Genomic DNA, 23532 nt, shown 5'->3' on the forward strand with positions numbered 1-23532 from the left:
ACTAATGAAGGAGAAAGAAAGATCAAGTGATTATTTTCACAAGAAAGGTAGTTTTGCTCATGCCTTCCTTTCCCTAATGAAGTTTACGCCTTCCACAGATGATCTGGAGCAGACCACATGGCTGGAATTTAGCACCAGGGGTTGGATGCTAAACATGACCCACACAGAGACCATTGCAGAGGTGAGATCATTCTAGAATGATAAGCAATTGTTAACATCAAGGACTCACCAAGAATAAAATCAGACAGATGTTTGAGCTTGTTGGAGAGAATGATAAAATCAGAGGCTGAAGGAGACAAGGTAATGAGGACATCCCAATGCAAAGTGAATTCAAGACACTTTTGATATGTTCCCAGCACAAGGTCAGAACCCAGGGCATCTATCTGGACACCTATGTCTTGTGGCTCACTAAGGAAGCTCCTTGGAACTGAGGTTTCTTTCTTAGTTGTGGTTCCACTAGAATTTCAAAAACAGGGATTCTTATGCTTTGGAGTACGCACTCATCATCTGGAAGAACTCATTGGGAATGTAGACTCCTGGGCTGCATCTTAGCTGGCTGACTCAGAGAAGACCCTGGCAGTGATGCTGATGGAGGTGGTTGAGCCCATCCTCAGGGTGTTCTGCTCTTTTTTGGATACACACTGATTGGGTACTTTGAAAAAAGAATCAGTGTAGGTCTTTTGCCAGAAGGAAGTCATGCTTTTATTCCCACCAAGAACTAAGCACAATGAAGAGAAGAAGTCCAGAGAAAGGAAAACACAGAATAGATAGCCTCAACTTTGACAAAATAGGTTTATGTCATTAGTGGGCTATGTTATTGACATGGAAAAACACGTTTGTGTCTTTCCGTAGTGTCAGAATTCATTGAATAACAATAAATTCCCAAACTACACCACTGTAACACCCGATAGCCATAAGCTAGGAAATCACAAATTCTTTTATTCCATTCCAATCTTGATTTATAATATTTATAATATTCAAGTCACATGTGTTTCACACAATATATCATATATATTAGAAGCATATGTGAATTTCTGATATATATATATATATATTAAAAAAGACTAAAAAAGAGTTAAAGATGGCTGAAGAATTACAGGCTCCTGTGCCCAGAGCACAGACAGAGAGCAGATATGATGCAGAGTCATAGTCACAGTAGGTGATCAAATAAGGGTTTTAAAGAACCAATTTCACAGAATCATCAAGGCAAAGAGTCCAGACAGTGAGTGGCTTCAGAATATTAACTTGGAGTGTCAACTTGAGGTGTCCTCTTGGAATAGGTTGTGCAGGAGAAGCTGCACTGAGCTGCTTAGGTGGTGGGGTCAGAGTGCTATGTTGTCCATTCTTGGGGAACTCCTTCTTTTATGAGTCTTAGGCTCCTGTGTCTGGTGTCTCTGATATGATTTGGGATGCCAAGTGTCTGGGTGCTCCTGATTTAGTTTTATAAGTTGGCATGAACAAATGATTCATCTATTTGTGCTTTATGGTTGTCCTGGGCATATTGTTTACTTATACAAAGAAGGTATAGTCATTCTACTTAGGTACTTGCATTCAAAAAAGCATTGAAGTTGTAGCTCAGTGATGAGCACTTGCCTGGCATATGTGAGGAACTGGGTTGAATCCTCAGCACTATGTAAAAATAATAAATAAAATAAAGGTATTGTGTCCATCTACAACTAAAAAACATTTTTTTTAAAAAAAGCATTTTATAAAGTTGTATTTTGCTTTACAAAATGCAGTAACTCAGCCTGCTCTCCACAGTGGACTGCTTCTTATTTTTTTAAATACATTTTAGTTGTAGTTGTTCACGGGCCTTCATTTTATTTATTTATTTTTATATGGTGCTTAGGATTGAACCCAGCGCCTTGCACGTGCTAGGTAGGCGCTCCACCACTGAGCTATATACCCCCTTTTTTTTCTGGTGGTGGTGATGGGAATTGAACCCAGGGCCTTGTGCATGCAAGGCAAGCACTCTACCAACTGAGCTAAATCCCCAGCCCCCATCTTCCCTTTTTCCACTCCATCTCGCCTCTCCACCCAGAATGTAACTGCCTGTGATTGACAGCAAGTGCACTGCCCTTTGCTCTGCAGTAGCAGAGCCCTGGTTCATTTGGGGGCTCCCTTCCACATAGTGACTTCTGGGGGACACTCTGATGCCTGAGGGCCTCACTCTCCCTGAGTCTGTCCCACTGAATTTTCCCTGGCTGACCTGTCAAGTTGGGCTGGAGACCCGGACTGACCTAGCCCCTGTTTACTCATTTAGGGTGCACTACTTGTCAGACCAGTTCCCTGTGTCGGGTGGCCACCCACCTACCTGGCTGGGTTCTGCTGTCGCTGTGCAGAATCTATATGACTTCCTTAGTTGGAACCTGTGCTCCACAGCCAGCAATCTGACCTGTATTTACTACCAGAGCAGGTAAGATGTACAGTCACACCACCAGACAGGACGTCCACAAGCTTCTGTTCCCTGACAGCCATCTGTCCTGAGACACACAGTCCTCTCACCTCGATCCCAGTCCTCCCACATGTCCATTTTCTCCATAAAAAGTCCACTGGATCCTATTGTCTTATTTATATTTTATTTTTTTTTGTGGTTGTATATGGACAGAATGCCTTTATTTATTTATTTTTGTGTGGTGCTGAGGATGGAACCCAGTGTCTCACACATGCTAGGCAAGTGCTCTACCACTGAGCTACAGCCCCAGCCCCTATTGTCATATTTTTTACCTCACTGTCACAAAATGCTGGAGAACAAAGAAGAGGAAATGAGATGTCTAACTGCTTAGAGAAGAAGAGCTCAGGACAGAGCAGAAAACATCCAGATCTGCTGTCCCTTCTCAGGACACATTTTCCTATCTTTTCTCAGTTTCTGACATTAGGGATTGTGGGAACTGAAACTTGGATGTATTGAGGGCTTCACAGTAGCATCCCTCATGAGCCTGCTCCTTTGACAACAAGTAGATCAGGGACAGACACCTGTCACCTCAGGCCTGGACTGTCACCTGGTCATGTTTCAGTGGAGTCCTGAGATAAGGCTAAAGACTAGAAAGTCTACAGGAAAGCCTAGAAGTTGACAGAAATGAGAGAAGTAGACAGGGAAAGAGCCCAATCAAAAACAGAGGTGGCCACTGGTTTCTCTGTCCTGGAAGAACTGGACAGCTCGAATTCCCTCCAGAGGGCAGCTGTGTAGACTCAGGGTTCCCATGACTTCTGTTTCTTCTTTTTAAAATAGAAGCTAGGTAGCTGGATTTTATGTAAGATTCCTTGATTTTAAATATTGTTATCAAACCTATAGTTTCTAAAAATATCTCGTGGATCAGACAAATCATGCTCATGGTGACCCAGTCAGGTATCTCCATGAAAAACGGTATTTCTTAGGACGAAGGGACACCTTACAAGAAAATAAGAGCCAAGCCAGCTCTTAGTCTTATGGGTTGAAGAGCCATACTAGAAAGTCAGGAGTTAAAAAGGGCCCCAGCCATCAGGGCTATGGGAGTGAGATAACACACCAGGAGGTGGGAGTCCGGGAAAGTTAGCTCAGCCTTTTGAGATGTGTGGTCTGCGGAAATGGCAGTGAAAACCAGGCAAGGCAGGGTCTGCACTATCCTGAAAATAATAATCCAAAAAAAATTTTCTCTCAAGATTCAGGGAATTTCTAGGAGGTGAGGGGCAAATGCATGAGTAGAATAATCACCAAAGTAACCCACATTTATCTTTACCTTATTAGCACCTCTTGAATTGTTGCTTAAGGTGATGTCTGCTTGGTTTTTCCACTATGAAGTTGTAACTTTTTTTTTCTTTGCTAATAATGTTTATTTGGGGAAGATATTCTGAGAGCCTACAAATATTCTGGCTTTCTTATACTTTTGTCCACCAATGTTAGCCTCCAGTAGCAATTATTACTGTGATGTTCTGATGGTTATTTTCTATTTCTCTCAATCTTTACATTATAAGTTAGAATTCTTCTGTAACGTTTTCCCTTCTCCCCAATTTATTTATTTATACACTAGAGTCCCAATACTATTTATTTTAATCACTGGACTTTAATCTAGTACTATTTTAATACAGTACCATGCTTAATAAAATATTATCTTTTTAAAATGTTGTTGCTCAAGTTAGGAACTCTTTCAGGTTGGCCCTTGTGCCCTTTCAATAAGTCCTCCATCCTCTTCTGAGGGGAGGGGGTCTTCCTTGTTTTCTGGCATAACTTGTTGTCTTTCCTGTTTCAGCCTTGGAACCCACTGGTTGTTCAAGGAGACATGATTGCTTTTGTTGGAGAATTGTTTTTAGAAATCAAGATCTTGAGCTAAGTTGTATTTTGGGATCAAGGGGTATGGATGTTATTAAATGGCTTAGTATATATACAAGTTGCCAGGTTCTTTTAGATTAATTAATTAATTGGTACCAGGCATTGAACCCAGAGCCTCACACGTGCCAGGCAAGTATTCTACCACTGAGCTGTATCCCTATTTCTTTTAAATTTTATTTTGAGACAGGCTATTGTGAAGTTGCCCAGGCTGGCCTTGAACTTGCCTTCATCCTCCTGCCTTAGCCTTTCGGGTCGCTAGGATGATAGACATGTGCCACTGCACCCAGCACTAGATTAATTTTGAGTAAGATGACACCAAATGCACTGCTGCAAACAATTTTTCAGTTTTACTAATCCTATTGTCAACTCAGGTAAATTTTCATTCATATTTCTTTATCATTCCCTCGACTCCCCTCTTTTTATTCTTGCTTTCTTCTTTCTAATATACGAGACAAAATGCACATCATTCATTCTCTGATTCAAGTCATTTGGATATTACACTCATTCAACAGAACTTCAGTGATATCCACTCAGTCCAGTTCTAGGCAGCAGGGTCACATTCTTTTAGTTACTCTTTGTATGGAATTTCTTATTCCGTCTTTTTATTTTCAACCTATTGGTACTTTGGGATCCAAGTGCACCCAGCACTAAGTTGCTGAGGCTGGCTTTGAACTTGGATCCTCCTGTCTCAGCCTCCTGAGCTGTGGATTACAGATGAATGCCACAGAGCCCTGCTACCATTCTACATTTTGTCTATGAATTTGAGGACTTTAGGTACTTCATATAAATGAAATCATAAAGTATTTTCCTTTTTGTGATGGACTTATTTCTCTTTTTATAATGTCTTCAAGGTTCATCCATATTGGAGAGTATGTCAGAATTTCTTTCTTTTTAAAGATTGAATAATATTCCATTGTATATTTGTACCACATTTTACCTATTTATTTATCCATCATCGAGCACTTGGGTTGCTTCAACCTTTTATTTATTTGTGAATAACACTACTATGAACATGAGTATACAAATCTCTCTTCAAGACCACTGATTGTCAGTATTTTGAAAATCAATTTTAATTTTATTATATTTTCAGGTCTGATATGGGCCCCACACTATTCTTGGATTCTAGAATTTCTCTTGTGTTCTTTCATATTTATTCTTCCAAATGGATTTTGAAAATTTAAATGATTTTATCACACTCTAAGAATGTCTATTGAAATATTGATAGAATTATCAAATAAATGATATAAATTAAATTTAAACATTATCTTTAAAATATTTTTATTAATACATTGAATTAATCATGGAAATAAAATTTCAAGCAAATGGTACCTAAAAAACTACACTTTAAGGGCCGGGCGTGGTGACACATACCTGTAATCCCAGTGGCTCTGGAGGCTGAAACAGGAGGATAGTGAGTTCAAAGCCAGCCTCAGCAAAAAAACAAGGCGCTAAGCAACTAGCTTAGCGATTTTTGTCTCTAAATAAAATATAAAATAGGGCTGGCGATGTGGCTTAGTAGTCGAGTGCCCATGAGTTCAATCCCCAGTACTCCCATGCCCCCCCCCAAAAAAAAAACTACACTCAGGAATTGTAGAGGAAACAACCTTCCAAACAAGGAATCTTATTCTGCTTCAATCACACCATTAGATTGCATAATAGTGCTGGCCAGCAAGTATTATCCAGATTATCAAGTGGTTACTACACCATCAGTTTTCAGAATGTTCCAGGTTCATTTGCTAGGGCCAAAGCACTGAGGGCTGGGGGTATAGCTCAGTGTTGGAGTGCTTGCTCCCCTGACTGACATCAACAAAAGCCAGTTTCTCTAAAATGTTGGAAATACTACCTTTTAGATATTAATGCAGTAGTTTCCTCCCGGTTGGGTGTGCTGATTTTTTAGTTTTGTTACCGTGGTAATGGGAGGCAGGCCAGCAATTTCAGCTAGTGTAGATGGAATGACCTGCATAGCATCTAAAAGACAGGAACACAGTAGGATCCCAAACCAGTCAGTGCCCACAGATATTCAGTTAAGCAAAGGGTCACCTTTTTTTTTTCTGGAGCATTACCTCCTGCAATAAGGTGTCTCTTCACCAAATGGCACATAACACATAGGACACCATGAATGGAGGGCTCAGTTCTTCAATAAAAATGTGTTAGAACGTGAATAATTATGACTTTTTCCAGGGCTGGCACAGCCTGTAATCTGGATCAGTCTGCTAGAACCATTTAAATTGACCTCTTCCGCCGTGCAGCAGAACACAGCATGCCAGCATGAATTGGTCAATATAAGTGACAGGCTTGGTTCCAGTTATTTTACAAGTGCATTCCATGTCTTCTTTCTCAGTATCCTTAAATTACCATCATCTCCCTTTGTTCAGCAAGGGTAATGTAAGATCACTAAGAGCATCTCTTAGAGTCCTTCTGTATGAGAAGGACATTAGTTCCCATCTTTTAAACTTGCCACACCAATTTTAGGCTCTCTTCTCTCGCAGCTCTTGAGCCATCCAGAAGCAGTGAGAAACTGTTAGTTGATTATCCACATCTGTTTTGAGAGCTGATAAAATGGAATATGCCCAATATGAGCCTTTTCAACTCCTGTTATGGCAGAAGTTGCCACGTTTTGTGTGTCAACCACCCATTTCACCAACTTAAGTCATTAATTGTCCCACCAACTTTATTGCTTTTTTTTTAGTACTTCTCATATCCATACTAGTAGCAATTGCTGGTTAGTCACTTTCATCGCTGCGTTTATACTCACTAGAAGAACTTGACTTGAGTTCTGAATGCCAGCCTTTGAGTTTTATGAAGTTGCACTACTTCACTCAGTTCCACAGGTCAAGATGTGTTAGCCAAGATTTCTTTACTCTTTTCCAAAGCCTCCTGGGATGACTTGGAAATAATGCTTAGATGAATCCCTTCCTTCCTTTTTGTTTTCTTTCTTTCTTTTTTAATGCTAGAGATTGAACCGAGGGCCTTAGGCACGCTAACCATGTGCTCTACTGCTGAGCTATATACCCAGCTCCAGAAAAATGCCTTTCTCCCTTTCAGAAGCAGCTAAGTAGGGAATCTTTAGAGAGAGCCAGAAGTAATGACCACTCATATGGTACTATCTCCTGCTGCTGCTGCTGCTGCTTCTTTTTGGCACTAGGGATTGAACATGGGGCTGTACGTGTGCCAGGTAGGTTGTTCCACTGAGCTACATCCTTAGCCCCCATCTCCAGCTTCTGTATATCACACCTTCTGCAGCTCACCAGCATACTGTCTGCTAGATGTGATGCTTGCATTTGTTTCAGAATTGTGGCACCATCATTTATAATGATCACAATCACCTTTGCATCTTGAATAATTTTATCAATTCCTTGTAGTCCAAGGCTTATTCTAATAGCATCAGCAACAGCTTTGGCTATGGGGATGTTGCAGGAGCAGATGGGTGCCTTCCTCACAGCAGCAAGCAGCTTGAATGGGCACCCTGCTCGGGGATACAGTTATTTTTATAATATTTAATCTTCCTTTTCCTGTATATGTTATGTCTGTTCAAATTTCCTAACACTCACTAGTTTCATAAACTTTTTCATATTAATCCTAAGCATGACATCTTGTAATTTGCTGTCAGGTTTTAAAGACTTGCTCCTTCCTGGTTAGGAAGAGGCTACAGGGTGGCTAGAAATTTTACAGTAATTTATTTGCTGGGGATTTTGGTCAAGTTACTTTAAACCAGTTCTCAAAGTATGGTCCCCAGATCTACAGCATCAACAACCCTTGAGAACCCATTCCTATGCAAATTATTGAGCCCCACCAAAAATAAAACAAAATAAAATTTAAAAAAACACCCTGGGCGGCCCAGTCATCTGTGTTTAACAAGCCATCAAGATGATACTGAGGAATACTTATGTTTGAGAAATACTGCTTTACAGCCATGTTTCCTAACCTTGGCTGCACATCAGAGCCTCTTAAGGAGCTTTTTAAAAATACCAGTGCCTGTGATATTTCTCCCTCCCTGCCCAACTGTGATTGGCTTGTAAAGGGACCAGGAACAGGGATCTTCCAACTTCTCCCATGTGGTTCTGATGCATAACCAGAGTTTTGAACATGATTTCAAAACTCAAGTTCAGATATAAAATGGGGGAACGATACTTAATCTCACTGGGCTGCTGTAGGGATTATGTGCTAACTCTTAACTTGTAGGAAAAGTTTAGTAGAATGTCTAGCAAATGGTAAACCACTCAACAAATGGTAATTATTATTATAATAATTCTGAGACTTAAGAGATCAGAGCTACATTATCAGGTCATGAAAGGACACTGGGAACTTGAAGACCAAGTATTGGTAAGGTTGCCACGTCGGGCCCATTATCATCAACATGAGGTTTTATGGTTGTTTGTGGATCTTTGTGAATGCTATTTGCTATAAACTTTTCTCTATGCTTGTGAAAAATCCTACATATGAGTATGGTGATCAAAGATATGGGCTTTGGAGCTGGCAGATTGAATTTAAAAGCTCAGTCTAGACACTTGAAGCTGTGTGATCTTGGACACAAGACCTAAGCCTCAGATTCCTCACCTGTATAATGGGGACACTTATCACTGGCAGGCACAAAATAAAATGGCCTATGAAGCACAATGCATAAATGTGATAAGTGCTCCAAAAATCTTGACATACTTGCATTCATTACTTTCCCTGCATGGGAATCACATGAACCTCTTTATTCAATAATTATATTAACTTGTTTATTACTAGTTTGGTGCTTAATGCACTAGCTAGTCTTGCGGATACTCTTAGACTGGAGTTCTTTCTTTCTTTCTTTTTTTTTTTGTACTGGGGATTGAACTTAGGGGCACTCAACCACGGAACCACTGCCGTATTTTGTATTTTTCTTTAGAGATAGGATCTCATTGAGTTGCTTAGAGCCACTTTTTAAAATATATATATATATATATATATATATATATATATATATTTATATATATTTATTTATTTATTTTTATGTGGTGCTGAGGATCAAACCCAGTACCTCACACACTCAGTACCTCACATGTGTGAGGAAAGTGCTCTACCATTGAGCTATAACCCCAGCCCCTAGAGGCTCGCTTTTTGCTGAGGCTGGCTTTGAACTTGCAATCCTCCTGTCTCAGCCTCCCAAGTCACTGGGATTACAGGTGTGCACCACTGTGCCCACCTGGAGTTCTTTTTAGATTAAGCTGTGCTCTCTCCAAGACTTTCAGTATCTGTTTAGCATAAAAGTAATGCTACTTGTATTCTAACCGCAGTGGCCCAATGGATAGTTTTGTGACTTTTTTGAGAAGATTATTCTGCACTGAGCATCAATTTAAATTCTCTTATTGAGACAATTTTAGGAGGAGATTAGGTCTTCCGTACTAGGGATAAAGAAAGCTCCCCATAAACGAATCTTTTCTTCTTCAGAAAACACATTAAATTGAATGAAAAAGGATCTTAGAATCTACTTTGGCTTAACTCTAATTTCTACTTCAACCCATCAAGTCCCGACTTCTCAGTTCTGTAACTATTTTAATAAAATTTACAAAGGTACATTAAAATAGGCTGGATAATAATCTAGAATTTATGTATATTAATTAATATTACTACATTATAATTATCTTCTTAATATTACATTATGCATTATATAATTATATTACATACTATACTTAAGTTTTTATAGATGTTCCACTTCCAGGACGGTGGGACAAAATGGGTTAACATGAATCTGTATTATTGCCACATCTCCAGGTGATTTAGAAAATTATGTCTGGATAGTTTCTTTGGCCAGTCCTCACATCAGTTTTATGACCTCTCTCTTCATTTTGCTGCCTGTAACATTTAAAAAACTTCTTATTGTTTTAAGTTTAGCATAAATATTTTACTGTTTTTCCAGTTATCTCAATATCTAGGGTTTTATTGTTTCTGTTTTATCTAAGTTTTCTTGAATGTATCACTGTTTATTTGTCTGATTTTATGTTTTTCTTTTTAGATAGGGTTTTGCTAAGTTGCTTAGGCTGGTGCATGCCACCTTTCCAGCTTCATTGTTTTTGGGAGGGTACTGGAGGATTGAACCCAGGGCCTCACACATGCTACACAAGTGTTCTACCCACTGAGCGACACCTCCAGTGCATATATATATTTGGTACCAGGGATTAAACTCAGGGGCACTCAACCACTGAGCTGCGTCCCCAGTCCTTTTTCATATTTTATTTAGAGACAGGGTCTCACTGAGTTGCTTTGCACCTTGCTTTTGCTGAGACTAGCTTTGAACTCACAATCTTCCTGCCTCAGCCTCCCAAACCTCTGGGATTACAGTGTGTGCCACTGTCCAGCTTCAATATTTTTGTAAATAAATAATTTTAATTTGTCTTGAGAAATTACGAAAAAGAGCCATTAACAGGGTTGGCAGGTTAAAAGATATTGTTGAGGGCCACAACCAAGTCAAGATGGCGCCTGGCAGTTCGCCAGGAGTGGTTTGTGAGGCAACGCCATGGAGCCATTAAGATGATGGAGATTCCTTATTGGCTGACTACTGTATCTAGATGATGTCAATTAAGTCAAGCTGTGTATAATCAGTTAGGTATATATACCTCTGCTGTCCTGCAATAAAGCGGCTCCCTCTGTTTCAATCTTCACAAGTTGCTTGTCACCCCCACCCCTCCAGTTATTTTGCCCAGCCAGACTGCGGCATGTTTTATCCTATCTGTTGCTCTTGAAGTTTGTTACCAGCAATAAATCTCTAACATTAGGCACTTACAAGAAAGTAGAATTTAAAATTTTGCTGTATTTTTTCTTTGAAAATGTATTATAAATTAAAGCATTATTATTATGCTTTTACTTATGTATGTTGTGTTTTTTAAAAATGAGTTTCTATAAACAATTATATAAATATTTCTAACCTACATTCTCTTCTAGAACCTACCACGCTGCATTTAAATGTAGAGGAAAAAAGGATAATTTAAAATTATTTTTATGTGTGTGTGGTGTTGGAGATGAAGCTCAGGCAAGTGTTCTACCACTGAGTTGAACCCCCAGTACTAAGAACTATATATTTTTAGCAGATATCTGTCAATACTACCTTGGAAAAATCTGCAAGAAGAGCAGTTCTTACTAGTCACACAAAATACATAAAAACGTGTGAGTAAATTTTTACTACATAGTCCTTTTCACAAATACCTGAACATTTTGATAATCCAGTGAAGTATTATTGTGATTTTACAGAGAAATTCAGAGAAGGTAATGTAGGATCATACAGCAAGTACACTGTCATAGGCCCATGATTTTCGAATAAAAAAACCCAGCCTCTTTTTACTATGCCATACTGAAATCAAGAGCAAAATCTTCCACGCACACTAAGCACCAAACATTGAAGAAAAATCATAGTTTAAGTTTTGACTAAAACTCCCGCTAAATAATCTGGCTAGTCTAAACCTGAGGTTAGAGATTTTTTTTTCTTCCTGATTGTACTTATTCCCATCTGAACCCTCGGGCACTGTTGTCCTGAAATGTCCTTCTCATCTTACTTCCCAGCTGGTCCCTTGCAGTTCACTGTAGGCTGAATTGTGTGGTATTCTCACAGTTGGTTTGAGGGTACAACTTATGTGCAAATAACTTTTAGCTTTAGTTTCTGATATTTAGCATGGAGCAGTGGCCACACTCATCTTCTGCTCAGTTACTTACAAACTTTCCCATCAAACACTGCTAAGGCTTCTTGCAGTTTTAGGGTATGAGAGTCTCACTGAAGGCTCTTCTTTCCATCAGCTAAACCAGTACACTGATTCTTTAATTTTTTCCTGACTCAGGTCTGCTGTTGGCATCTAGTACAGTTACTCTACAACAATCATGCTAATTCTCCTAACTTCTCGCACTTATGCCTTCTTCAAAAGATGACATAATTCAGAATAATCACTTAGTTATACTGGGTTCAGGCTAAGGTCCTGTTCCTCAGCCCAATTCATCCACACCTGATTCAGCTGCATTGGCCAATAATAATGTATCTGCACTTTTCTAAGCAACTTCCCAAGTATTCTTGCTAATACTTTATAAAACACAGACACCACACACTCATTCATTCACACCGTCTTATGGACGACATCTATTAGTTTCTATATCTTCTACAACTGTTGTGTCAGGCATACATGGCATATGCTCAGAGAGGAGCTTTAAACCAATGGATTCTCAGTCTTCTGTTTGAATTCACTTCTATCAGGCACAAATCACCTAGTTTTAGGTAGGTTTTTTTTTTTTTTTTGTACCAGGGATTGAACCCAGAGGTGCTTAATCACTGAGCCACATCCTCAGCCCTTTTAAAAAATTTTATTTAGAGACAGGATTTCGCCGAGTTACTTAAGGCCTCACTGTGTTGCTGAGGTTGGCTTTAACTTGCGATCCTCCTGCTTCAGCCTCCCAAGCTGCTGGGATTATGGGTGTGTGTGCATCATTTGCCTGGCAGTTACTTATTTATTTATTTAAATAAATAGGCTATAATATAAGCCATAGCCATACAATCTAGATTATGCATTTTTAAAAGTAATATTTGTGTAAACATATGTACTGGGATCAGGAGTCATTCAGTGTTGCAGGGAAAGACAACTGTAGGTAGAGTAGCTGCTCTATGGACTCTAGCCTGTGCATTTTGCTTTCTTTGCCTTAGTGGTGGAAATGGGTTAAAAAGTACTTTAGCACAATGTGTTGTACAGGTTGACACTACTGCACTGCTCACTTAAAAATGGTTAAGATGGTTTGTTGGCTTTGCAGTCTGTTGCAGCCTGAGCCATTGGTTCTGCTGAGATGCTTCAAACCATTATTAAAAACTACTGACTGGATACACTTGAAGCCCTACTATACCCAGGTTTACCAAGAGATCTGGGTAGGAATGGGGTTGATGAGCTTCATTGTTTATAAAGTCAAGAGTGCTGATAAAAGTAAAGCTTTGAAAGGTTCAAGTCCTGCACCTGCTCATGGTCATCAATAGCCAGCTTGCAGAATTGTCTGCCTGTAAATTTAAGCAGGCTCTGTTAATGGGAACATAGAACACTGTTATACCCTTAGATAAGTATCGCTTACTACATGACATGAATAAATGATCTGAGATGCACCACTACCCATGCCAATACTGCTTTGTATGTTTCCCCCAGTAGAGCCTTTGCAATGCAGCAGCCCATACTCCTGAGGAAACCTGGGGATGAGGAGCAATCTCAAGGTTGGTGGGTTGGTGGTAAGGTTCTAGGCATTCACTTGAATTCTAATACTTTTAAGATGCTAAATTTTGTTACATATTTATATCTGTCTATCTCAACTGAGAAAAAAAAACTTTAAAAACTTACTGGACAATGCTAAAGATCCAGGACAACTTTTGGAGGAATAAAACCAGAGGCCCTTCTAATCTTTTTGGATACTCAGTAATACAATAAAATCAAAACTAGCTACCCAGATATGTGCAATAGTCATCTCCAATAGGAATAATGTCTTATACAAATTGATCTTCACATCTGAGATTTCCCACAGACTTGCAAAGTCCTTTATTGTCTGGCCTCTGTTCCTTATGACCAATCATGAACCAGTTCCTGGTCTGTTTTCAATTTTTAACAAGACAGTTTCTAACCTTAGGGCTTTACAGTGTTCTTTCTGCCTCAAAAATTTTTCTCATAATTTTTCGTCTGAATCTTATTTATCCTTCAGGGCTCAGCTTAAAAATAATTTCTTTAGGAAGGCCCTCTTTAAGTTCCCTAATAAGGTAGGGCCTGTGGCAGTCTCTCTGGATCCACATTCATTCCCACTCAGGAGTCCAGACTTTTCCTTTGTATCACTTAATACAACTGTACATAATTATATTAATCTTACCCCCAAAGGCTGCAAGTTTCCTGAGTTAGGGATTATCTCTCTTGTTAACCATGGGGTTACCCAGGTTCCAGTACCTTGTGTACAGTAGGGACTCAATATTCCCTTTCCTATAAAGGCCTTTTATCCCACTTAGCAGGTGGAGATGTATATAAAGTTTGTGAGCTTGGTGGTGGAGACAGTGGCTGAGTGGCCAGAAAGATGAAAGAAGTTTAGGGGAGGATAAGAGGGAGGGATGAGGGTACTGCAGTACACTCACTTAATGAGGTTCCCTTCCACTCCCTCAACATCCCATCCCCACCCAAACAAGTCATTAAATAATAGTTTATGTATTCATTCCATTAGAGAATCAAGAAAACCTCAGATTACAAAACCAAGGACATTTGCAGCATTTGAATGTGTTCAAGAAACCAGTCACAATTTTATTTGATACCTGGGACTGAACCAAGAGGTATACTTTACCACTGAATTACATCCCTTTATTTTTGTTCATATTTTAAAATTTTGAAAAAAGTCTTATTCAGTGGCTGAGGCTGGCCTGGAACTTGCAATCCTTTTGCCTCAGCCTCCCAAATTACGGGGGTGTATGCTACACCACACCTGGCTACCAGTCACCATTTAATTGAATTAGACTTCAATACAGGGAGGATTGTGTCTCTCCAAGTAACCTTCACTGAGGCAGAGTACATTCCTCTAATACATGGAAAGATGGTACTTTCTTCTCATAATCACTGAGGAAGAAATTCTCTTGATAGGCCAACACTACTTCTTTTTTGTTGCTCTTTTCCCTTCTCCTTTCTTTGGCTTCCCCTTTCCACGAAGCTTCTTTAGACGCTTTTGCTCATCTTTAAAATCCTGATGCTCATCTCTGCATGAAGGAAAAATAATCAACTTGTTATTTTTTATTATATTGAAAAACTATACCAATCTTTCACTGTTTTCTCAGATTGTTCTGGTTATTGATTCTTGACTTTTCAGGGTACATGTTCAATTTGTTGAACAAAGTACAAGGGTTCCCCTTGTTTCTAAAAATTCATTTATAAGTGAGTTTTCCCTCATAGAAACAATGCCACAAACTGCAGTTGATCTTCCAGGCCAGCCCAGGTAACCCTAGGTAATTATGATATTCACAAGTAACTACTTCAAATTTCCCTACATTAATACTAAACAATCAGAGGAACAGAAATCAGGTATAGAGTTCAGTAGCTACACAGAGACCCTGACTGCCCCAGGAATCAGTATCTACTAACAAGGGGCAGAGGTATGGTGGAAGTGGCTTTAATGGCAGTAGATACTTCACATAAAGAGGCTGCAGAGAAAGGCTCAGGGAGAAGGAAGCCAGATCAAAAAACATACTATAGAAATCAAGGCTGCTACAACTATTTATGCATATGGACTAAACTGTTTAAAATGCCTATATTTTAAGACCAAACACCAAAAGAGTATAGTGCTTACACATGTAAGCTGTGGAACCCACTGGAACCTGGGTTCAAATCACAGCGTCACTATTTGGTCACTCTGTGACTTTGGATAAGTGACCTTATCTCTCTACACCTTAGTTTCCTCATCCATAAACTATGAATAATAATGGTATATGAATTAAATGTTAGAAGGGTTTGCTGGGCCTGAATTTCGACTCTCTAGACTATTTTAAAATAGATTGGTTTTACAGAATTCAGTGTCTTATTCTGTGAACATGAACAGCATACAACAGACTTCTTCAGGATTAGCTAAAAATGCCAAATAATTTTCAGCACAGCAGCCAGGGCAATTCTGAAATATGTCAGATTATGCAACTCCTGCAATATGGCTCCCCCTTTCATCCAGAGCAAAACCCACAGACTCCTGTCACCTGCCTCCTGTGCACCCACAGGAGCTGAGACCACCCCCCACCCCGTTACCTGTCTCCTGCCTCCCCACTATTTCCTTAGCCTGCAATATTCTTGGATCATTCTAGATATGCTCCTACATCCGGGCCTTTGCTCTGCTCTTGCCTCTGCCTTGCAAACTCTTCTCAGGTCTCACCATCCTTGAGCCTTTGCCTAAATCTCATCTCCTTGATGTAGCTGACTCTGATTGTCCTGATGAATGCTGTAACATGGCCTCTCCCCACCCACTAGGGCCCTCTCAGCCCTCTGGATCCTGCTCAGCCAGCTCTGTCTTTTTAACTTTGTACTATATCACATAATTTACTTACTTGTTATTTTTCCTCCTTCCTTTCCTCCCCCATCCCTGTCAACCCCTGGAGACAAAGACAGCTCCACAAAGGCAGGGAGGTTTGTCTCTGTTTATGATACAACCCAGCACCTATTAACTGAACCAATTATTTCTGGGAACCTGTGCTTCCCTCCCTGTTCTGCAGGCCTTTGAATCAGATTTTCTTTACTAAAGGGACTGTGTAGTTTAATCCTGCCTGATGTCACAGGAGGCCTACATTAGAGGTGCAGTTTACTATAACTAGTGACTAAATACATGAAAATAATGTTGCTTTTCCTTGGAAAACTAAGTGCTAAGTATTTTTTCCTGTCTCTAAACATAACCAGGTGTTTGCTCTTCAAACAAATGAGAACAGCTGCAAACAGATACATTAAAATGTGATTTTGTTATGGATTATAATCTTGTATTCAGAAGATCTGGCTCCCAATATTTTATTTTATATACTAATAAGATTTTCTGAGCTCAGACTAATGGCGAGGGAGATAGTCCCAAGCAATTCCAGACATTAAAAACAGATCATGAACTCTAATCTCTAATATATTAACTAAGAAAACCAATTCCATTTTGAATACTGCTGTTCCCTTAGTTCTCATCTTAAGTACCTGAACATGTAACTTAAGATATACCTATTGGATTAATGAGTATACCAACCTTTAGCTCTCTGGAATGAACATCATGCTGAACTAAAAATTTTAATCACAATTGAAAGAATGGTCTCAAATTAATTTCTGTATTGTTGCCCAAAGATAAGTTCAATTAAAATAGGTTAAATCTTTAAAAAGATGCTATGTATTTTAATGCTATATAATTATGTAATGTTTTAATTCTTTGGAACAAGAACATGTATTTTTTTGGTAAAGAAAAAATTTTAAAGAAAAACGATACATAGGGGCTGGAGTTGTAGCTCAGTGGTACAGCACTTACCTAGCACATGTGGGGCACTGCGTTCAAACCTCAGTACCATATAAAAAAGGAAATAAATAAAGTACCGTGTCCATTTACAATTAAAAATATTTAACAAAAAAAGGAAAAATGATTACAAAGGTATTTTATCTTTTCTCTTTCTAGAGGTCTAATCCTAAGCACTCACTTCCTGAATTTACCCAAACGTACAAATGCATAGTGTTAACAGCCCGTGTGATTGATACGTTATCCTTAAAGGTGAACTACAGCTTAATTAGATCAAATTAATATATCAGAAAGGTATAAAATGTCAGAAGTGAGTAGGAGGAAAAGAAAATGCCAACAAAACTGCCACCATCAGAGAAAGGAGGCTCCCACACACCCTCCAAGAGGCAGATCAGGTGTGGGGCAGGGACTCTGTTCGTCAAGAACCTGCTGCCTGGGCAACCGTGGCATTCCTGGGGTTTTCTTCCTCAGAATTTGGACCAGTTTTTCTCTGCATCCTTTTTAGTGTTCTTAGGTTAATGAATATTTAAAAATCTCTCTACAGCTCATTATAAATTCTATATCAGTCATGTTTTAGTCCTAATTGTTTGCCAACAAGCATGTATTTCCTCTTTTTGGTTTGCTCATAGATATTTTGACAGCAACCTGTTCCCATAAAGTACACCTTTTGAACTATCTGGCTCTCTTGTAAGAACCACAGAAATATAAGGATAGGAAGGCCACCTTATTAGCTGAAAGGCTGACTTTTTTCTTTTGATAATACGCTAAGAGTATCTCTCACAGGGTCCTCTTTGTATTTTTTTTTTTGTCATCACCTGTAGAGGCCAAGAAAACGCAGTGTGCTCATGAGACCAAAATATGTGTTGTGATTTGGATACCAGTCGTAAGTCTCCTTCCTCTTGGCCAGTGGCTGCTCACTGAATAGTTTCACTACTTTCATGGATTTGGTATCAGTTGGCCTGGCAACTTCACCAAAGAGCCGAGCACTCAGACGAGTCATGCGCAAAGCATATTCTGAAAGCGAAGACATTTCTTGAGCAGCTAGGAGACTCCCTACAGAAAATGAGAAGAAAAACAGGTTAGTGTAAGAAATTCTGAGCTTATCTAATGAACGCTTTAGACAATGAAGATATAGCAAGCCACTCATGAATCACCTATTGGCAAGACATGCTTTGGAGTTGAGAAATATCCACAGCCCAAACAGCTGTTTCCTTTGCATGCTTTTCATTTTGAATTTTCACATTTTGTATTCACAAAATATCATTTCTTTGATGTACTGCCCTTTTTACAAATGAGAACTACTTTGTGATTCAGCAGGTGTTTGTTTATAGTTTATCTATTTTGCAGGATGGATGAAGAGGATAGGGAAACAAGTCATTCTACCACAGCTTTGTTATTACACCTTTAAAAACCACCACCTAAGCAATCTGCAAATAAATATGCTGACTGCTTGCCATCTAAGGTGCAATCATGGCAGAGAAATAATTATGCTGTTGTCGTCTTTATTATCAGGCCTTTGAACACTATTCTCCTCAAGGGCACCAGATGGCTCTGAGAACTGTTAATGAGTTATGAGGTCATTTGGCCTCTAGGTTACTGGATTGAATTCTGCCTAGAGACTGAGAGCCACTTGGGGAAAAGATAGTAGTCCTACAGAAATAAAAGTTCAACAGCTCAAATAAGGATCAACATTTCAAAAGATTCATTTTATTCCTAAACAGAAAGCACTTGGGAACAGTGATATTACTTAGAAAACTAACTAAAGTTATTACTAGCTAAAAAACTTTTTCCTCAGAGGCAGAGTGTTGAAATGGGTATAAGAATGATAACCAGGAGGATAGGGACATAGCTCAGTAAAGCTTCCCTAGCAAATATGAGGCCCTGCCTTCAATCCTTAGCAAAACACGCTCATGCACACACACCTGATATGCAAAAATTACAGCTAACAGACAAAGCTGGCTGCAATGACACATGCCTGTAATCCCAGTGACTAGAGAGGCTGAGATAGACCTGTCTCAAAATAAAAATAAAAATAAAAAGGGTTGGGAATGTGGCTTAGTGGTAGAGTGCCACAGGGGTCAATTCTCACAAGACAAAGAAAAAGGACATCAAAAGGTACATAGGAGATACATAAAAATTAAAAATACTGCTGGTGGAATAATAAGGTCATTGTATTCTAGATCAGATGTGGGTTACTGCTTACAGAATATTACAATTTATGTGAAATTCTAATAATGAGATGAGAATCTTTGCTGACTAAAAGGCTATTTAGGGGACAGTTCAGCTGGGAAAAAAAGGAGCTGATTTCCAAAGGAAAAAAAGGCATATTTATCCTGAAGAACTAACAACTCTAAAACAGCAATGTGCTAAAAGAGCTATTCAAATTTTTACACATGATCTTTAAAGGTGAATTACACATTATTTAGATGAGATTATCAAAAAGGGTACAAAAATGAAAATGCCAAGAGAGTGGGAGGAAATAAGAATGCCAAAGAACTGCCACCAGCAGAGAAAAGAAGCTCCTACACACAAGCAAAGAGGCACATCAGGTGAGGGGCAGGGGCTCTGTTCATCTGATAAAATTTCAAAATCACGCTTGCAAGAAAATAAACAAACTCACGTGTTTTAAGGCCCATTTCAAGATCCATGAAAAGAACACAGGCTGATCTTAAACCAATTGCAGAATGTCAACCTCAAACCATTTACCATTTTGAACACCAGCCAAGCAATCTTGGGTCAATAGTGCCACCTGAAGGCCAGCAAGGAGAGAACTGCTGGATCCAAGGTTTCCCTAGCCCCCAGTCTGAACATCTCCTACAAGCCTTGCTCTTCCTTTTTCCTTTTCCATTCACTTCTCTCCCAACTCTTGCTGCATTATGTGGATGCAGACTGGTTGGGATTGGACCTCTTAGGACTAAGGTTATGTTTTTATCAATGAGAAAAAAGGGCCATTAACAATTTAATGTTAAAAGAAAAATAGTTAACAAGTCAGTGCCATAAACCTCTCAAGGCCTTGCAAATATCCAAAAGTCACTTTTGGAAGCTGCAAAAAATTCCTTTTCTCCTCTTTCCATCTTTAATCTTTTTCCAAACACCAGTTTAATAAACAACAGTTTCTTCATTAACTTTACCTTGTTTTGCATAATTACCCTTAGAGCATCAGAATAGATTCCTACTCTTAATTACGCAGTATTTCTATAGATAACTTGGAAGCTAGTCTGGGAACTATTGTTCTGCTACAATGTTTTCAGGAAAACAAGGTCTGAATGCCAAATCACTTTACTTTTAAATAAGGCAGCATGGAGTCTCAAGGTCTAGGTTTGAGGATTGACTGTTTTGTCATTTATTACTTGGGTTATTCTCAACAGGTACTATCTTTTCTAGATTTGAGTTCCCTTTTTCTGAAAACAAAGTTTACAAGATTGAGAAATGAGTAAGATAGTGGCACTCAATAAATAGTAACTAAAAAGAAAAAAAAAAGGAAAAACTCTAAATGTCTTCATAAGTTTGGTGTTATTACACACACACACACACACACACACACACACACACACACACATTTTGTTGATTACTTGTCCTCACTTAATCATGGGGGGAAAATCTCCATCCTGTTATACTTGTACCTCCCTGGAATGATCTCCTCACTTACAAAGCCAGAAAGCCAGAGAAACAAGGGGAGGGACCAGCACTTTGGTAAACTGACAGGTAGCAAAGAGAAGGCAGAGACTTACTGAGGCTAAGTTATCACAGAAGGCTGTTATCTCCATGCCCACTTTACAACGAAGCAGGTTACTGGGAAGCATAACTCATAGGTTATAATGTCAGATTATAATCCATTGGAACATAGTTATATAACAAAACTAAATCCTAAAAAAATTACGACAGAAAAAGGGAATAAGCCTCTTCAAATCTAGGTCCTTTACTGGAAGCAAAGAATCACCTGCAAAACAGGGAGAAAATGACCACTGCCTTATAGTTTTCCTCCACAAAGCCCAACATATACATCTTTGATGGAGAATGACAGAAGAGCTTGGTATACTTCTTAAACAAAACAAACAGGATAAAAGGTTTTGCTGTGCATAAGTACAGGTCCTAAGACAAACTGCCGCTTTTTACTAGCTTCAAATATTAAAAAATTCAAAAGCCTTGGTCCTTTCTAGGACCCTCATGATTCCTTATAGAATCTTTCAAAATTCTCTTAAAAGATAAAGAATATGATGACCCTGTTTTGATATTAAAATAAAAGGCAAATAATTTACATGTCAATTATATTTTGATTCACATAAAACCATTCTTTGGGGATACAAAATAGTCACTTTGAAATGGTACTTTTCTTTAAATGAGATCTAAAGAAAATTACAATATGGAGAAAAAAAATAACTGGAATTGAAAAGGCTGAGAAAAAAACACTCAAATATGCTAAGCAAAACAATTTAGGTCCACACAAGAAAATTTCCATATTTTTAACACAAAAAGGCCAGATTCTCTGATCTTTCAATAAGTCTGATGCATTTAAAACATCAGTTTTATTTTAATAACTGGTTTTGAATTAGACTTTTCTTTTTCAAAGGTGAAAATGAAGTGCAGGAGTTTTTAATCTGGATATGCCTGTTTTTGAATATTTAAAGTTGTATGCTGAAATGTGCACGTGTGTTTATTGCTGGGAAGAAAGTCTTCTCCAGTTTCTCAAAAACTATTGCTTAGCATAAAGCACCAGCTAGTTGGACTCTTGCCTGGCCATGTCTTTTTGTAGTAGTCCTTATTCCTAGTCTCTCGGTTCTCTCACCTACTAAATGGCGACCCTCAGGCACCTCTCTGAATTGTGAGACTGACAATGCAAAATGTATGGCACAATGCTCACTCATCGGGATCCCAGGTACGTGCACACACTGTGCTCACGTGTTATCACAGAAAAACAACCCAATGGGAATGCTTTATTATTCTTAATGCCTAGTACCGATTATTATATTTTTAGGTTCGGGGGGTTGAATCCAGGGGCGCTTAATAAGTGAACCAAATCTCCCGCCTTTTTATTTTTGGAGACAGGGTCTAGCTAAGTTGCAGAGGCTGGCTTTGAACTTGCGATCCTCCTGCCCAAGACTCCCGAGCCGCTGGGATTACTGGCCTGTGCCACCGCGCAGTGCCGGGTACCTATTATTTTACTAGATCGTAGGGGCATGGACGGCAGTGAATATGTTGGCTTTATTCAAGTCAGTAAGAATAACTCTGAGTCCCCTCTGTCTGACTGGATCGCCCCTCCCTGGGATGGAAACTATAGTAGTATCAGGTCAACCGACATCTGGATCAGTGGAGTGGTGCACAAAAATTTTCCTAAAAGGGTAATAAAAATAATCAGCACCCACCCGCCAAGCTGCGATGCAGTCGGCGATCTGGAGAGCACAGAAAGCGAACCAAGCACCTGCTAACTAATCTGCAGAGTTAACTGCGCCGGAGAGGAAATTACGGCAGCAAAAACGCTGGCGTCCTTCATTTGGTAAATTCCCCAACAGGAGCCGGAAAAGGCCGAGGTGTTTGTGAGATACACGAGAAACCTAGAGAAATGGTCACTAGAGAGATGGACTGGTCCTCTTCCTGGGACTGGAGACCCCGCAGGACCTCCCGAGTCATCACCGCTATATCCGCAGAGCCCCACCAGTCACCGACAGCCTTACCTGGTCCTGACCTGCCTCCCCCACGCGCCCCTGTCCCGGAAGGCCCGCCCCCAGCCGCTTCCCAGTTCCGGGCATCTACAACGGGGAGCAGTAGAGAAACGGAAGCTTGGAGGCTAGAGCGGAACTCTGGTAACAACCCGGAATTATTAGCTTTCGCTCTCCGGGAGGGGCCTTCTAGGTCACGCAGAGCGCCTGCGCACTGACGCTAGCGCCTTTATAGGGAGTACTGTGGTGAGGTGGGAAGGGTCCGGGTAGTTGGTTTTCCTGGAAGGTCTTGCTGGATCTGCCAGTTTCGTTTTTGCGGGGAATGTCTAAAAAGCGGCTTCCATAAGCTATGAAGCAATGGCGATGCGTGTGCTTTGTGAGGGGAGAATGAAATGCAGTTTCTTTTGTCACCCACTTCCTCTACTTTGTCCCCCCCATGCAACGTAGATCTTAGGTGTTCCAAGGCATCACTTGACACTAGAGGCTTTCACACTCCCCTGAGGGGCCACTCCCCTCCTCCGACCCGCTACTCTTCCTCTAAGCTACTGCAGGAGACCTTCCTTTGCTCCCCGCTTGGCTAGGTTTTTTGTTGTTTCTTTGGTGGTG

General features: G+C 39.7%; 1 protein-coding gene and 2 pseudogenes across 1 annotated transcript; 1 reads left to right on the plus strand and 2 right to left on the minus strand.

Annotated features, from left to right (window-relative positions):
* Positions 1–6045: 6045 nt before the first annotated feature.
* On the minus strand, positions 6046–7297 carry LOC101955017 (T-complex protein 1 subunit delta pseudogene; annotated as a pseudogene).
* A 5791-nt stretch (positions 7298–13088) lies between these two features.
* On the plus strand, positions 13089–13280 carry LOC101955312 (ATP synthase F(0) complex subunit j, mitochondrial pseudogene; annotated as a pseudogene).
* A 1260-nt stretch (positions 13281–14540) lies between these two features.
* On the minus strand, positions 14541–23057 carry Mrps33 (mitochondrial ribosomal protein S33). The gene is made up of 3 exons (XM_005332436.5): positions 22942–23057; positions 18085–18322; positions 14541–15011 (listed from the first exon to the last, which is right to left on the minus strand). The coding sequence occupies exons 2-3, from the start codon at positions 18297–18299 to the stop codon at positions 14906–14908; spliced, it is 321 nt and encodes a 106-aa protein (XP_005332493.1). The 5' UTR covers positions 18300–18322; positions 22942–23057; the 3' UTR covers positions 14541–14905.
* Between the last annotated feature and the right edge of the window lie 475 nt (positions 23058–23532).

Source organism: Ictidomys tridecemlineatus, chromosome 2 (genome assembly GCF_052094955.1).
Source record: "Ictidomys tridecemlineatus isolate mIctTri1 chromosome 2, mIctTri1.hap1, whole genome shotgun sequence".
In the NCBI taxonomy this organism is placed as follows: domain Eukaryota; kingdom Metazoa; phylum Chordata; class Mammalia; order Rodentia; family Sciuridae; genus Ictidomys; species Ictidomys tridecemlineatus.